The sequence below is a fragment of the Sphaerodactylus townsendi genome, linkage group LG01 (genome assembly GCF_021028975.2).
Source record: "Sphaerodactylus townsendi isolate TG3544 linkage group LG01, MPM_Stown_v2.3, whole genome shotgun sequence".
Classification (NCBI taxonomy): domain Eukaryota; kingdom Metazoa; phylum Chordata; class Lepidosauria; order Squamata; family Sphaerodactylidae; genus Sphaerodactylus; species Sphaerodactylus townsendi.
Genome location: NC_059425.1, coordinates 21,593,466 through 21,610,833, shown reverse-complemented (window position 1 = coordinate 21,610,833; position 17,368 = coordinate 21,593,466). Strand labels below are relative to the sequence as shown.

General features: G+C 48.5%; 1 protein-coding gene across 9 annotated transcripts in view; it reads right to left on the bottom strand.

Annotated features, from left to right (window-relative positions):
• Nucleotides 1–4,591: 4,591 nt before the first annotated feature.
• Nucleotides 4,592–17,368, bottom strand: part of MEF2D (myocyte enhancer factor 2D) — a 199,027-nt gene continuing 186,250 nt past the window's right edge. For all 9 annotated transcript variants that reach the window (XM_048513202.1, XM_048513143.1, XM_048513158.1 and 6 more), the window contains 2 exons: nucleotides 9,758–9,929; nucleotides 4,592–5,584 (listed from right to left, as the gene is read on the bottom strand). In XM_048513202.1, coding sequence (XP_048369159.1) covers nucleotides 5,257–5,584; nucleotides 9,758–9,929 — 500 coding nt within the window. In that variant the 3' untranslated portion in view covers nucleotides 4,592–5,256. The remainder of the gene's footprint in view (nucleotides 5,585–9,757; nucleotides 9,930–17,368) is intronic.

Sequence of the window (17,368 nt, the reverse complement as noted above, 5' to 3'; positions counted from 1 at the left end):
TCTGTAATTTCTGGTCAGTATACGCTGCAGGAGTTTGACCACCACAACAATGTCCAGTGTTGGAGGATCTCTAAAAGTCTTTTTGTTTTAAAGGAAAAGAGCAGAAACAGACTTTGGTTAATTAACCACGCTTTTAGAAAGTAATATATCATTTTTAAAACATATCAGTGCATACTTCTTATATGAAAATATACACTATTGTATTTCATTCTCAAAGAAAAAAAAGGAAAACATTTAAAAACAAAAGCGAACCAGCCAAAAACACAATATATTAGCCATTTCTGTTGTTGTTTAAATTTTTTTGTGTGTTTTTTAAACGCTACACTTTGTTCAGGTTACACTTTTTTGTCTTTTTTTGTCTTTTTTGTAAATGTTTTTTTTTTGTCGTCTCTTCATGCAATTGTACACTTTGTAGCCTTTGAGAATAAATAAGCTCCATTTCCCTCCCCCCACATCTCTAAAAACTGCAGCATTTTCAACTAAAGTCATTTTAAATCGTGCAATTTTGTGTTTCTTTGCAACACCCCTTTTTAAAAATGGAAAATATATATAATATATATATTTATATTTATATATAGATAACTTTTTTAAAACTAAAACCCTATACAAACGCCAAAAAAAATTTTTTTTCCAAATAAAAAAAAAATTATACACAATGTAACTGTCAACAGTACGGATGAACACGAGAAATAAAATTAAAAAGATCTCAAGAAATATATTTATAGAAATACAAACAAGGGTGTTGATTTCATAGATTGTCATTTTTCTGCTTGTCGCTCAAAAACGAGGAGGTGGAAGAAGACGGGTGGGGGAGAAGTATATATATATATAAGTCCCAGTGCGGAACAACGGACAGTATTAACCAAGATGGTGAGAAACACAACAGAGACCTCATCTGAGTAAACAGCGATGCAAACGGGCATTTCGTTTCTGCCCTCACCACCCCCAACGGTATGTCAGCCACACTGAAAGCCCAACCGGTCGATAGAAGTTGTCTCTGTACCAGATTCACCCTTGAACTGTGCATGACATTTGGAACCCAGTTCTCAAGCCTTTCCTTGGTCAATTCCTGTCCCCCAAATCCTGGCTGATTTTCTTCTGCAGAGCAACCAAGTCAATTGTTTTGTTTCTGAAGGACCCAAAGGAGAAGGTCACAGCCTTTCTTCCCCGCCCAAAGTTTGTCTACAGCAATGTTCATGCAGCATTTATATGATTACAAGGTATCCTTGGTTATACCTGTGAACTACTGTTTGGGAGAGACTGGAGAAATGCCTCCTGGGAAGGATGAACGGAGGTACATGTCCATCATTACTGCCATTAATGTCTCCTACCAGGAAGGGAGAGAAGCCATTTCTTTGCTTGGATGTCAAGGAAAACGGCCACCACATTGGTGAGAAGTATTTCAATGCAAGGCTGGGCAGAGTGGGAAAGGGTTGGACGGGCCATGTAAAAAGGAGAGTCCTTCATTGCTTTGGTCAGGGCAGGCCGACGGGGACAGAGCCAACGTGGCAGACGTGTGAAGTCCAGAAAGGGCAGCAAAGAGTGGCAACAATTTGTGACAGTCAACCATTTGTGCCTGACGGAAGTCGAAGCGCACGTCTCGGCAAGAGGTGCAGAGCTGGTCTGGCTCGACCCCTTCGTCGCTGAGAACGCCCCCTCCTCTCCCTTTCCTGCTGACCCAGTTCTGCCCGGAAAGTTGCTACAACTCCGAACGTGACTTTCATTTCCACCTTGCCCCTCGGTCCTTCCCCGACCGACGATTTGGTAGCTGGGAGCAACGGATTCTCCCCCACCCACCCACCCACCCACCCCAAAAAAGAACGCTACAAGAATTCCAACCGTGATTACATCTAAGGTGACAGGGAAATTCTGGGGATACCCATGGTCTTCCGCACCGAGGGGCGGGAGTCCAGTGAACACGGCTGAAGAAGCAAGCGTGAAGGTGCACGTCACTTGAAAACCCACAGAACTCTTGCCGATAATGAATGTAAACAAAACGAGCCCCATAAAATTTACAAACCGAGCCCTGACGCTCTGGCCTGGCAGCTCTTGGGTGGAGGAACCGACCTGTCCTTCGATGCCCCACAAAGCCCCACAGAGCTCCCACGCAGCCCTTCAGTACAAGATTCCTGAGCTAACTATGAATGCCTCCTTTCTTATTTTCTTAAATTACCCTCGATGGAACACAGGATTTTTCAGTGGTCAGGGAGGTGGCCAAGGCGTTAAGACACCCTTTCCTATAGGTTTTGCCAGTGCTGGTTAATTTGATCAGCGTATCTTAGATTCTCAAGAGCTCCTAAGTCGTGATGTGTTTCGGCTAAACCCCACAAGCGCCGTGAGCAAACGGGCAGAAAAGGGGGTCAAGGCAAGCAAGATTCTGCAAAAGCAAAAAGCTGGACGGCATTAGAAGAACAGGAGATCGCACAAAAGCCACCCTCGCATCACAGAGGAAAGGAGGACTGCGTATCCTGCCGAAAGCGCCTTCAAGGAACAGCCCGATAAAAGCGAGATTGGATGGACAGGCAAGCCCACTACACGAGGGTATAATCTTATATGGCTGATCAGTGGTAGAAAGAAACCTGCAAGCTAGTGTTCTCTTCCTTTGCAAACTGAAAAAAAAATAGCCCTGGAGACTGTGCAATTATGCTCAAACTGACTCATCCATTTCCGGCTTTTATGTCACAAAAGGCTTTCCAAACATGATGGACTTTTTACATCTCTAAACAAAAAATGGCGTTCAGTCAGTTTGCAAGACTGACCAAAAGCACATTTTGATCGACTTAGAGGGGTACTCCCAATCAGCAATTTAAGGTATTTTTTTAATTAATTACAAGTACTTACAAGACCTGCAGAAGGCAAGTCAACAGTCTTAGAGGACGTATTCTCCTCAGTAGAAATCAGAAGCAGAATACCTCTTCTAAGATGCCTCTTCTTTTGTAACAGACAGAGGGAGACGGTAGGGGAGACGCCCCCTTATGACAAGGTATGTCTCTTCTTACAGAAAGGAGAATGCCTCTTCTAAGCTGATGCCTGCGGCAACCCACCTCTGCTTCATCTAAAAATTAAGGAAGCATACCTTTTTTTTCCCTTCAGAACTATTGCTCACACGCAAATTTATGCATATTGAATCAATTAATCGACAAATTAATTGACTAAACCACACACGACTGACTAATATTCCCTTAACTGGATCACAGCCCTACAGAAAACATAATGTCACAAACAGTTCCATGACTTAAAACGCATATGATACAGAGCGCCAGGATCCACTGCAGCTTTCTAACAAGCACACTCAGTGGCAAGCCCAGATTTGTCACCGTACAATGTCAGCAAGTCAGCCTCAAGCAAAGATCTCCATGGGCTAAAGAGGTCCGTGTCTCCGCAGGGCAACTCTTCCAAGACACAAGTTGCCACATTCCTCCTTGATCTGAGCTTTGGAAACTTCTGAGGAGATGCTAGCTTGTGAAGGGGACGCGGGGGGGACACACCACTAAACCTCGCAATCCTGGTTAACGGCTCCAAGGCAAAGGAGGAAAAACCCACCCCGTGAATGTCACAGGAATCAGCCTGGACTCTCAAAATGATTCCTCAGCTATTCTAGCCAACTTGTTGCCTGTTCCCATTCATCCATTGGTAGTTTCTTCACTGCGCAGCCCTCTCTCCCTTGCCCAGAGACAACTGGATTCAAACTACCGAAGGAGATCAACAGCTCTCACTCTGCGGGCCAAAGCGGGCCAAAGCAGGCTAGTGTGCTAGAAGAAAGGCACAAGAGTACCTTGAAGAATTAAGCTGCCGTGCTGGAGGCCCCCCAAATGCTGCCCCTAACAGCAAGAGGGCTGGCCCAGCACATTCCATCCCTGACAACATAGGGCTGCGTTCCCTATGGTGGTAAGATGGACCAGGAGTCCCCCGAGGCAGCGCAAACCACAGCGGACAGATGCAAGGGAAAACAGATCCCAGGAACAGTCCCGTCACCCAGAAGCCACGATTCAATCCCTGAGCCCTGACTGATTGGGGGAAAGCGGGAGCGTAAAATGTCATGAAGCAACATCAACCGGGCTATCTTGAAGCCGGAAAAGCGAAGACCTGCCCGTCCGCCAGGTGGGGAGCTGATCATGAAAACACAGGCGTGCCTTTTGGAGCGTCCAAATGAACTGTGGCCTCCGACTGTAATCCAGAAGAAAAAAACAAAAAACCCTGTGCCCCAGGTATGAAAGGTTTGGGAAATGCTGTGTTAGAGATTCAACTCTCTTAAAGCTATTGCATGTCTTCAGCCTGGGCTGACCTGGATAAACGAATTCGGACCTCTACTTTCCCCCACCCGCCCCAGACGCGCCGCTGGGTGAAATACAAAGCATGTTAGGTTAATTCCACTGAGGGTTTCGACCGTCCCTCCCACCACGCAGGGTTGAACTAGAACAGGGGTCTGCAACCTGCGGCTCTCCAGATGTTCATGGACTACAAATCCCATCAGCCCCTGCCAGCACCATGCTGGCAGGGGCTGATGGGATTTGTAGTCCATGAACATCTGGAGAGCCGCAGGTTGCAGACCCCTGAACTAGAAGAAGACCTCCCCTCCCTCTTTCCCCAGCTTAAAGCAGTGCTACATGAGCTCCCCGATCTGGAGGCAGCCCTGGCATAGTCCCACCCACCCCAAAAAAGCCTCTGGAGAAAAACTCCCTTCCGGTTCTTTTAAACCACTCTGACATCCAAAGGCACTCTTCTTGCAACATTAGGACTAACTGTATAACTGGCATGTTCTAGTCAAGTCTCTCACCTAACCCCCCTTTCTCTGTGCAACACCCTCCCCCAGCCGCCACTGCAGTCCGTCTGCCACCCCCAATCCCCTTCTCCCTTCCATGCTAGAAGTTTTTATCTTATTGGTTTCGGGCTAGCACAGGGCCAGTGTGAGCCAGTGTGTCAAACAGGGCCCAGTGCCTTTGAGAGTCTGGTTACCGGTGAGGGATTTATATCCGATTTTTAGGGACACCCGGACGATCCTCCGGAGTCTCTTTGTACTGCATAATGTCACCTGCTGCGCTAGAACGGACGCCTACAAAATCCTAAAGCTATTTCTCAGGCAGTTTATAATAAGCCCCCTTCCCACCCCCACCCACGCCTCCCTGTGCCTCCCCCTCCCAACCCCCCTCCTCATTTTCCCCGACTCCCGCTCCCTCCTCCCCCACGCACACAATATAACGTGAGAGCCAAAAGCAGCCCTGGGGGAAGAGGGAGCTGGGGCGCAGGGGGAGGCAGTTATGTTACCCAAGCGTCCAGGCGCATGCGCTTTACGGACTGGTTCTCCCCCTCGGCCTCGGTGGTGGGTCTCAAGAGGCCGAGAGAGGAGCCAAAGTCGGCCCGGGACTGGTCTTCCCGCTCGTTGCCCTCATAGGAGCTGGCGTTGCTGCTGAGGCTGTCGACAGGCGAACGTCCCGTGGGCTCGTGGCGGGCCTGGTGAGGAAAGGAGGAGAGCGGCGTGGCCGTGTTGCGTTCCCGGTTGGGCGAAACAGGCTCCGACTTGATACTGATGTTTGGGTTGGTGTTGACGGTCAATGTGGTGGCATGAGACAAGTGACTTCCTTGTCTGAGGGGGGACACAAAAGGGACACGCACACAGACACACAGAGAAGGGCTGTTAGAATGAGGTCAAACTCTGTCATAATAGGTTTTCCGACTGGCCTTCTAGCTCAAGGGGCCAGTGGTGACTCACACGGCCTCAATGCTAGGCATTATTGTCCAACGGCAGCTCTTCCCACAACACTCCCCATTTGCTAGTGATGTTCCTCAGACAGCCGTCTCCTTTTGGGGCCCAAAATCTGTGAAGATCACAAGAAGAGTTTGGATTTATACTACCCCCCCCCCCCTTTCTCTCCTGTAAGGAGACTCAGAGGGGCTTACACACTCCTTTTTCCCTTCAGTGTATTGTCGAAGGCTTTCACGGTCGGATTGAACTGGCTGTTGTGGGTTTTCTGGGCTGTGTGGCCGTAGTTTGGTGGATCTTATTCCTGACGTTTCACCTGCATCTGTGGCTGGCATCTTCAGAGGTGTATCACAGAGAAAAGCCTGTTACACACTGTGTCTACCCTGAGTCAGCCTCCCGGTCTACCCAGCACCATACAGCCTATTCTAATGGATAAAAGTTATCAAAGGCCTTTATCAGCCCCATCAGTTGGAGATACCGGGGATGAACCCGGGATCCTCTGTCTGCAAACAGTGCATTCTGCCACAGAGTTATGGAACCCACAAACAGCCTGCAATCCCTCTGGCTACAGCTGAACTTCTGACTCGGCTCCTGGTGATGAACAAATCAGCCCCACTCGGTTTGTGAAGGACAACAAGGGGTGCCTTTGCCACAAAGTTAAAGTCAGCCTGGTAGTTTTGCTGCGCCGCTTATGTAAGTGCCCGATCCTTTTTCCCTTTGCAGGTCAGAAGTCAGGCCTGGTGGCCAGTTCGCTGCAGCGACAGCTTCGTGTCACCTCCTTCCGCCAGGGGCATGTTCGGAAATGTCTGCTGGTGACAGCACAAACCATGACAGGGGACAGGTTGCGGCTGGGTGAGTGCAGAAGGGCAGCACGACTCGGACATTTCTCCTTGGTCAGGCCTTTCTTCTGCCGCCTCCCCCTCCAAACCAGAAGAAGTTGCTCTGTCCCCAGGAATCCCAGACTCTCTTTCTCAACCCAAATGAGACGACTTGGAATCTGAGCACGGCAAGAGATCTGGGCATCCTGACAGTCAGAGCAGCTCCTCCATGGAACGGGCTTCCTCGGGAGGTAGAGGGCTCTGCTTCTTTGGAAGGGGACAGCAAGGCTGATTCTGTGCACTTGGGCAGACTGTGAGAAGGAGGGATGGAAGAGGCGAGTCAGGGGGTTGGCTCTCATGGCCCTTTCTTCCATGCGGATCACCACTTTGGGGTCAGGAGGGAATTTCCCTCTAGGCCAGACTGGCCATGGATCCTAGGGAAGGGGGGGTGTTTGGGGTTTTTTGGCCTTCCTCTTGGTGTAAAGCAGAAGTCACTGCAGAAGGAGTGGGGTGTGGGGAGACTGTTGTGAATTTCCTGTGTTGTATGCAGGGGAGGGAGGGGGGGAATTGGATTAGATGATCCTTGAGGTCCCTCCCAGCTCTTTGTTTCTATGTTTTTAAGTGTTCCACCTTATGAGTCTGTAGTCTTAGTCTCTATTTTTGCCCTTTTGGGGAGACAGCCTGCTGATAAGCTGCAGGTATCAGTTGCTGGTATGGTGTAATGGCTGGAGGGTCGCTCTAGGATTTGGAAGACACAGGCTCTGCTCACTGGAAGATTTTGGGGCCAATGTATCTCATAGGTTTTTGGGGATGATAACACAGAGAAGAGGAGAGTAATGAATGCCACCCTAAATACCTTAGAACACAGGTGTCAAGCTCGCGCCCCTCCAGATGTTATGGACTACAGTTCCCATCATCCCCTGCCAGCATCATGCTGGCAGATGATGGGAACTGTAGTCCATAACATCTGGAGGGCCGCAAGTTTGATACCTAAGAAGAAGCGCAGGATAAAATGTGAGGGCCTTTTGAGGGTTCCTTGGGCTCTCTAGAAGCTGGTAATATACTGCCAGCAGTTTCCATTTTCCTAGTACTGCTTGGCCACAATTGCCCTCCTGGCTTTTAAATCAACCGGAGGCAGGATTTGCATGTGTAAATCAATACAGGAAGCAGAATAAATCCTTTGCCAGCTGAGAAAAAGGAGGCTTTAGGGAGCAGAAGCAGGACTCACGGCAAGCGGAGCCCCAGTTTTCTTCTGTAAAATGTTAGAGGGTCTGGAAATGTGAATGTCTCAACTAAAGGGGTCCAAATGTCGACATTTGAAAATCCCTTCCAAGCCACAGAAGGTCCCCCTTTGGCCTCTTGTCGCTCAGCACAAGTGTTCTTTGCATGATGGGAGTGTGAAGCCAGAAGCCGTTTTGTAACTTCAGGAGAAATCTGTGCAGTTTCACTGGGGGATTTCAGGACACACGTTTGGAAATGAGAGCCCTGCTGGATCAGGCTGAGGATCTGTCTGGCTTTCCACACCTGGTCCCCCACTGGAACCACCCAGGTATTGCCAAAGTGCATAAAGGCAACCCCACCTCCACTGTTTGTAGTCACTGACGTTCAAAGTATTGTATTATTTATTGTATTTGATATTAATACGCTGCTTTTAATGGGGTTTTAATGATTCAAAGACTATAGAGCCATTTACTATGATTTATTTAATGATCTGAGATTTATTGATTTTATTTTGTGCTCTATTTGTATATTCATGTTCACCGCCCTGAGCCCTTCGGGGGAGGGCGGTATATAAATGTAATAAATAAGTAAGTAAGTAAGTAAGTAAGTAAGTAAGTAAGTAAGTAAGTAAATAAATAAATAAATAAATAAATAAATAAATAAATAAATAAATAAATAAAGGTAAACCGCATGGGAACAGGAAGGTTTCACTCAGCTACCGTAGCTGAGAAGCAGTGGCGTATCTAGGGGGGGACAGACAACCCAAGCGCCACTTTCCAGTGTCACGTGTTTGGCCAGTCTCCCCACAGCCTCCCCATCAGAAGCAAGCAGAGGGCGGCAGAAGCAAGCCCGGGAAGGAAAGCTTTGTCTGCATCTGTCCAACTGCTGCCCTTTCACTCCCCCCCACCCCGCCTCTTCTGTCTGAGCCCTTTCAGGCTGGGACAGGAGAGGCCGGGGGGGGGGGGGCATGCTTCTCAGCCCAGCATGCCAGATCACCCCCATTCCTGCCTCTCCTGTCTAAGCCCTTTAGCACTCTTTTTCAGAATCCACATGCCCTGGGGACGGGGGGAGCTTTCTTCCTGGATCTCTCCTACAGTTGTGGCGGGGTGGGGGTGGGGGGTTGCTAGATTGTAGCTAGATACGCCCCTGCTGAGAAGAACACCAGAAAAACAAAGCTCAGGCCCACCCAATGGTCCACTCAAGTCCGGTGTCCGGACCGCCTTGCCCCCGCCCGGTGGATGCTGATGGGAAGCCCAGAAAGAAAGACGCAAAAGCCCTATCTGATTACTTGTCTCCCTGCAACTAGGATTCAGATGGACAGACCTCCCAAGAACAGGAGAAGAAAAGATAAATAGAACTTCCACATCCAAAGGCAGTGTACCACTGAATAGCAGGCGAAAGGGAGATCTGTTACCTTCAAGCCCTATCCTGTGAGCCTGCCAACATAACCTGTCTGGACAATTTGCAAGCAGGATCCTGAGCTAGATAGAGAGTCCCTTGCTTGCACACCACAGGGCACTCTTCATGTCATGATTAGTCACAAATGTGAAATGGAAACCTGCATGTTAGATAGAGGCAGTGTCCCTCAGAATACCACTCCAAGGGGGCGGGGGGAAGGGCTGCGCGACGCACCAGGCACGCTCCCTATGGGGGTGTGGCAAGGGCATTCCGGGGGTGTGGCGGGGGCGTTTTGGGGTGTGGCGGGGGTGTTCCAGGGCGGGACAGGGGCGGAGGAAGCACCAGTGTATCGGGCTCTTTTCCTCCTTCCTACGCCTCTGACCACTTGCCTGGGAGAAAACAATGTGTGTGTGGGGGGGGGGGGGCGGGGAGGCTCGCAGTAACAATCCCTGCTTGGAAGGAGGAAGAGCTCCTCTGACAGATCTGGCCAGCTTTCTCTGGGAACAGGATCTTGGCTCTGATTCTTGGGTTGAGTCACGATCCCAAAGCTTCTCTGAAGCCTGGCACAGGTTAATTCGTACCACTCGGAGCCCTTAAAAATCTGTTGCGATGCACTTACATTAGGTTACTTAGCGATACGGGAACAAGATGCTGCTGCTGCTGCTGCTGCTGCTGCTGCTGTTGTTGCTGCTGCTGCTGCTGTTGCCAAGCAGAGATGTTGCCAAGAGACAATCCTCCCGGTGAGCTGAAAGCTGGGAGGGACGACAGATCTGCGCTGGTCAGCTGATAGTCTGAAAGGGAAACAGGTTTTTTTAGACTCTACGAAATGCTTCGCGCATCTGACAAAGTGGCCTCTGTGTCATGAAAGGTTTCGGAGAACTTAGGCAGATGGTGAGAAGGAAGGGATGAGCTGGTTATTGGCCCTCGTAGCCCTCTCTTACACGCCCCAGGGTAATGCTGATCACCACTTTGGGGCAAGGAAGGAATTTTGCTCCAGGCCAGATTTGCCAGGGATCCTGGAGGGTTTCTGCCTTCTTTTAGGCACAGTGTACTTGGAAGGGAGACTTCCAAGGAAGGCTCTGCAAAGGAAGACAACAGCAAACCACCTCTACTAAGCCAGTGTGGTGTCAGTGAATAGCAGGTGGATTCTAATTTGAATAACTGGGTTTGATTCCCCACTCCTCCACCTGAGTAGCACAGGCTTATCTGGTAAACCAGATGTGTTTCCACACTGCTACATCTCAGCTGGGTGACTTTGGCCTAGTCACAGTTCTCTCAGAACTCTCTCAGCCCCACCTACCTCAAATGCTGTCTGTTGTGGGGAGAGGAAGAGAAATGAGCTTGTAAGTCACCATGAGTCCCCTTATAGGAGAGAAAAGTGGGGTATAAATCCAAACTCCTCTTCTTCTACTTCTCACTTGCTTTGAAAGCCCCTTGCTGGGATCAACAGAGGACAGCTGCAACTTGACAGTACCATACACACTCACACACACACAAACACACAGGGCAAAGAAGTCCCTAAGGGAGTGGGAGATAATTGTGAATTTCCTGCGTTGTGCAGCGGGTTGAACTAGATGACCTTTGAGGTCTCTTCCAGCACCATGTTTCTAACAAGCATCTTAGTCTGATGCCATCAGACTCTTCTGTTATTTTGGAAACAAACCCGCAGAGAGAGAGAGAGAAACTTCATTTGCATCAGTTCACCAGTTTCGAGGCAAAGTAGGGAAGTGAAGCAAAGTTGAACTCTGGGTCCACAACACCTCAAATGGCTTGTGTGCACAACAAGCACTTACAAACAAACATGCCCATTCCCAAGAGTCGTAACTGCTGTTGCCAAATTAACCATACTGCATGAATACAGACACAAAGAAAGCCCAATAGGTTTTCGTCTTGATGCGGGGAAAACCATAGGAGACATGCTTATAAAATTAGGTACCACTAGATGGGGCTGTGACACACACAGACAGAAAAATAAGCTCTGGTTCATACTGAATTGGAGGCAGGGGAAATGTTCCTTAGGGCCCACTCACATGACTGCCACCAAAGAAACCTGCACATTGCCACCCCCAGGGCTGCGATGGTGAGACAGTCATGTGCCTGCAACATCGCATGCATAAAAATACAGCAAGCTGCCCTGCTGCATCAGACCAAAAGCGCTCAGTTTCAGATGCTGCTGAAAAATCCTCAGCAGGACAGGACTGATTATGGCTTTTTCCTATTATTGGTCCACAACAGAGGTACGCTGTCTCTGTCCATGCAAGTTCCCTTCTGAGATCAAGGTTAATAAGTGTGAAGGAAACTGCCCTACTGGATCAGACCAGGGATCCACCTCACTCAGCGATCTGTTTCCTGCAGTAGCAGTTGGCCAGATTCACTTTTTAAGCAAACGGTTTTGGAAGAAAGTGGGAAAACATGCTAAAAGTTAACCCTGCAATGCATTCCGTCAAATGCATACCATCAAATAATAATAATAATAATGAAGAAGAAGAAGAAGAAGAAGAAGAAGAAGAAGAAGAAGAAGAAGAAGAAGAAGAAGAAGAAGAAGAAGAAGATGATGATGATGAAGAAGAAGATGAAGATGAAGATGAAGAAGTAGATGAAGAAGTAGATGAAGAAGTAGATGAAGAAGTGTAGTAGTTTGAGGGTATATAGGGTAAATGTTGTGGGTTTTCCAGGTTGTATGGCCGTATTCCAGTAGTATTTTCTCCTGAAGTTCCAGTAGTATTTTCTCCTGCATCTGGCAGCCACAGCCTCCTGCATCTGGCTTGGCACTTTTATTTCCTGAAAACACACTTGTGGATCTTTCCGAAGATCGTGTGTGTGTTCATACATTTCCAGGATGAAATGTGCAATTCAGCATGGGCTCAACCCTTCCCCACTGAAAATGGCTTCTCCACCCCACCATGACCACAAGAGAGCTGACAGCCCCCACAGCAACTAGCAGCAGTGACAGATGATGTTAAAAAGGGACTGCACAAATTCACAGATGAGGTTGGACGACAGCTACTACCTACGATGGCTGAATAGATCCTCCATGTTCGAAGATAGCATGTCAGCAGGAGGGGACGCGGCTCAGTGGAAGAGCCTCTGATTTGCATGCAGAAGGTCCAAGGTTCAATCCCTGGCATCTCCAGTTAAAAGGGCCAGACAGTAGGTGATGTGAAAGACCCCTTTCTGAGACCCTGGAGAGCAGATGCCAGTCACAGTGGCCAATACTGATGGTCTGACGGTCTAATGGACTGATAGTCTAATGCAGTTCAGTTGCTGGGGTGCAACAATGGGAAAGGGCTATTACCTTCAAGGCTCTGCTGGTGGGCTTTTTTTGGGAGGGGGTCTCTTTGATGGCCACTGTGAGAAATAGGAAACTGAACAAGATAGGTCTAATTGGTCTAATTCATCAGGGCTCTCATGACATGATAACTAATAAGAGTAAAGGGGGTGTGTGTGTGCGCGATGGTCTAGTAGATAAAAATCAATGAAATCTAGATTCAAATCCCCATTTGCCCTGAAGCTCAGGCCCCTTCCGCACATGCAGAATAATGCACTTTCAATCCACTTTCCATGCACTTCGAAGCTGGATTTTACCGTGCGGAATAGCAAAATCCACTTGCAAACAATTGTGAAAGTGGATTGAAAGTGCATTATTCTGCATGTGCGGAAGGGGCCTCACTGGATAACCTTGGACAAGACATTCTCTCTCTCCCTCTCTCTCTCTCTGAGGCTAACCTTGGAGGAAAGGTAGGATAAAAACAGATAGGTCTGGGTAAATAAAACTTCCATGTATAAAGGCAGGGCACTGTGTGCGTAAAGTACTGACAAGCCACTGCCAAGGGGCTTTCAAGGCAAGCAGAGGTGGTTTGCCCCTTGCCTTCCTCTGTAGACCTTCCTTGATGGCCTCCCATCTGAGTACCAATCTTGCTTAGCTTCTGAGATCTGGTGAGTTCGGGCTTTCCCATGCTGCCTTCTTTCCCACAAAGGCAGGGTATTGCTGAGAGCCAATCGGTAGGAGAGCAGCAGCAGAGCGTGGCAGCGTGCTAGACTAGGCTCAGATCCCCACTTCTGCCATGGAAGTGTGCCGGGTGACCTTGAGCCAGCCACCTATTCTCAGCTTAGGCGACCTCACAGGGTTGTTGTGAGGGTAAAATGAAGGATGGGAGAATGCTGTCATCCACTTTGGATCCCTGCGAGGCAGAAAAGTTGGGTGTAAATGAAGTAAGTACATACAGTGGAACCTTGATTTTCGTTGCCTTCGGTTTTTATCGTTTCAGTTTTCATCGATTTTTTCAGTGAAAAATTTGTCTCAGTTTTCATCGATTTGCCTCGGTTTTCATCGATTTGCAGTAAGGTGCAGGGGTTTGTGGAGAAAAATCACCCGGACAAAGCTGTTGCAGGCCGTATCTGCAACTTGTTTAATGACAATGTCTTGCCCCATTTCAGACAAATATTAAAGAGGCGTCAGAAGCAGACCTCTTTGGACAGCTTTCTGGTGCGACATTGGTCCACTGGCTCTGAAGCTGGTCCTAGTGTTATTGTTTGTTACTGTTTTCAGCATTAAACACTATGTTTATTCACCAAAAAACGTGTTTTTGATATGTTTTTTGGAGTGCCTGGAACGCATTAATTGGATTTACATTGATTCCTATGGAAAAGTTTGCCCCGGTTTTCATCGGTTTCAAATTTCATCGATTCTTTTCGGACGGATTACCAACGAAAACCGAGGTTCCACTGTACATAAAATTGCCATCTCTGCCAAGTCCTGCTTAGGGGCTTCTTGGAAGCCATTTGTTGGTTAGTTTAAACAGACTTTGGTGGAGAAAAGAGTGCTCTCCCGTGATAAAATAATAAAAAAAATCTCTGGATTTCTAAGGTTCAAGCCAGTTTTTCTGCATAATTTATTTTAATTGTTGCTTGTACACCCCCCCCCCTTCTTGAGGGTGGGAAAGGGGTATCAACCATAAGAGTTTCTGGCGCTCTCACCAGACATGTTTCGACACCGAAAGTCTCTCTCTCTCTCTACCACCTTAAAATTAAAGAAGAGCTTTTGTGCAACAGAAACCGGGCTGACGTCTTCTCATGTGGGATGTCCCAAAGGAAGGAATGGAAACCCCCTGAACATTTGAAATAAAAATCTCAGAAGACAAAGCTCTGCATTTCTGACGGAGGAGGGGATTCTTTCCACCAGAAACCGTCTGCCTCCAAACAAGGTATTTTTTCCCCCTTCCCTAAAGGCGGTTCCATCATATTGTCTCTTGGGGTTTGACATGAACACAATGAAACCCAAATATTTGGTGGGCCCCTCAGCTGTCCGGTCCTGTCCCATTCTTGCTTTGGGTGTCTGCAGTTTCTGTCACACACACACACACACACACACACACACAATGCCCCACCCCATATGCTCAAAAGTGATGACTGAACAGCTGCAAAATTCTCTGGGAAAATGTGGGTCACATCCCCCCAGATGGCTGGAAGAAAAACAGACCCACTTCAGAAGAGCCCTGTGGGATCAGATCAAAGGTCCATCTAGTCCAGAATCCTTTTTTCACACAGAAAGGTATCAGAGGCTTCTAGGAAGCCCATAAGCGGAACATGAGGTCATAGTTCTCCCATCAGAATTGCCAACAACTGTCAATCAGAGGTAGACTGCCATTGAAAAAGGGGGTTTAGTTCAGCAATCGTAAGTAATAAGTCATTGGCAGACCTAGCTTTGGCACGACTAACGAGTCATGAGAGATACAAAGAGCCCCCGAGTCACAATAACCCGTCTGAGTATACTGGGCAGCGGTGTTAGCTTAGGGGTGGGAGACCCAGGTTCAAATTCAGCCACAAGCCTCCCTTAGTGACATAGGACCAGCTTCTTGGGCTCTCCCTTAGCCTAACCCGCCTCACAGTGCCATCATGATGACGAAGAGCAGGGGAAGGGATCTCTGCAAGCCACTCGAAGCTCTTCTGAGAATAAAGATGTGTGTGGTAATTGAATCAACATATTCATCAAGGATGCAAAGTCAAGCAAAGCAGGGAAGGGGATGGGGTGTGGGGGAAAGCCTGGTGTTTTGCAGTGGCCAAAGTACAGCATATACTTTGGATGCAGAAGGTGAAAGACCTCTGCTTGAGACCCTGGAGAGCAGCTGCCAGTCTGAATGGATACTACTGACCTTGTCAGACCAACCAATGGTCTGACTCAGTATGAAGAAGAAGAAGAACAGAGGCGTTCCTCCCATTGGGCAAAGTGGGCAGTTGCCCAGGGCGCCACCTTGTGGGGGGCGCCAGAAATGCAGGTTCGTTTGTGGGATTTTTAAAAATTTTCAGTGTTTATTTCTGTTTTTGGCCTGCAGGGGGCGCAGGTTTTAGGCTAGCACAGGGGTAGGGAACCTGCGGCTCTCCAGATGTTCAGGAACTACAATTCCCATCAGCCTCAACCAGCATGGCCAATTGGCCATGCTTACAGAGGCTGATGGGAATTGTAGTTCCTGAACATCTGGAGAGCCGCAGGTTCCCTACCCCTGGGCTAGCAGCACCAAAAATTCAGGGATGTTTCTGGAGACTCTCCTGATGCTATCATCCAGGTTTGGTGAGGTTTGGTTCAGGGAGTCCAAAGTTATGGACTCCCAAAGGGGGTGTCCCATCCCCATTGTTTCCAATGGGAGCTAATAGAAAATGGGGGCTACACCTTTGAGGGTCCATCACTTTGAACCCCCTGAACCAAATTTCACCAAACCTGGGTGGTATCATTAGGAGAGTCTCTTAAAGATACCCTGACAGTTTGGTGCTGCTAGCTTAACAATTGCACCCCTGACAGCAGGCACCCCCCAAATTTCCCCAGATTTTCCTTTTAAATCCCCCCCTTTGGCATGGATTTAAAGGGAGAATCTGAGGTCCCCAGTTTAAACATTGAACAGCATCACTTTCAATGTTGTTTAAACTGGGGACCCAAGATTCTCCCTTTAAGATGGATTTAAAAGGAGAATCTGGGCTCCCTAATTTAAACACCAATGAAAGTGATGCTGTTTGGGGGTGGATTCCAGCATCACAGCAGCCGCCCATGGGGGGAGGGGGGCGCAAACCTCAGATTTTGCACCAGGCTCCATTTTTCCTAGCTACCCCTCTGCCTGGAGGGGAGGGAGAAGGGACTGTCGGCTACCAGCTGGTGGGGGGCAGGGGGGCAGGGCAGGGGAGTCTAATGTCCCTGGCCTCGGAGAGCTGTTTTTATCAGCACTGAGGCCAGGGGTGGGGCTTTGGGAGGTGTGGCCACACCCCCAGGGGTGGGTGGGAGCATGGCCTCACCCACAACCCCCCCATAAAAAATCTATACCTATGTCACTGGAGGAGGGTGGCAAGGTGAGTATTGGGATGGGAGGAGGGTGACAAGGTGAGGATTGTGAGAGGAGGGTGGCAAGGTGAGTATTGGGATGGGAGGAGGGTGACAAGGTGAGGATTGGGGGAGGAGGTTGGCAAAGTGGGGATTGTGGTGGGAGGAGGGTGGCAAGATGAGGCTTGTGGTGGGGGAGGGTTGAAAGGTATGGCTAGCGTGGGGTATAAATCCAAACTCTTCTTTTTCTTCTAAGTGAAGATGGTACCAGTTTCCCATAGGGGCTTAACCAGTTCCCAGCCATTAGGGATGCAGGAAGCAATGGAGCATCGCCTGCTGGACCAGAATTGCTCCTGGCAAGCTTCTCTGGGGCTCTGCCCAGACCCAGGTGGCTACGGCATATGAGAACAAGGGACCTTAATCAGGGCACTAGAATGCCTTGAATTGGCGTGACTTCTAGAAAGTAGAAGTAGAAAGTACCTGGAAGTAGGGGTGGGTAGCGTGGTGGCCAAGTTTGCAGATGATACCAAATTATGTAGGGTGGTGAGAACCGCAAAGGATTGCAAAGAGCTCCAAGCAGACCTTGATAAATTAGGTGAGTGGGCTAAGAAATGGCAAATGCAGTTCAATGTAGCAAAATGTAAAGTGATGCACATAGGGGCAAAACATCCAAACTTCACATACACGCTACAGGGGTCAGTGCTATCAGTCACAGACCAGGAAAGGGATTTGGGCGTCTTAGTTGATAGTTCCATGGGAATGTCAACTCAATGCATGGCAGCTGTGAAAAAGGCAAACTCTATGCTGGGGATGATTAGGAAAGGAATTGATAATAAAACTGCAAAGATTGTCATTCCCTTATATAAAGCCGTGGTGCGACCGAACTTGGAGTACTGTGTTCAGTTCTGGTCGCCACATCTCAAA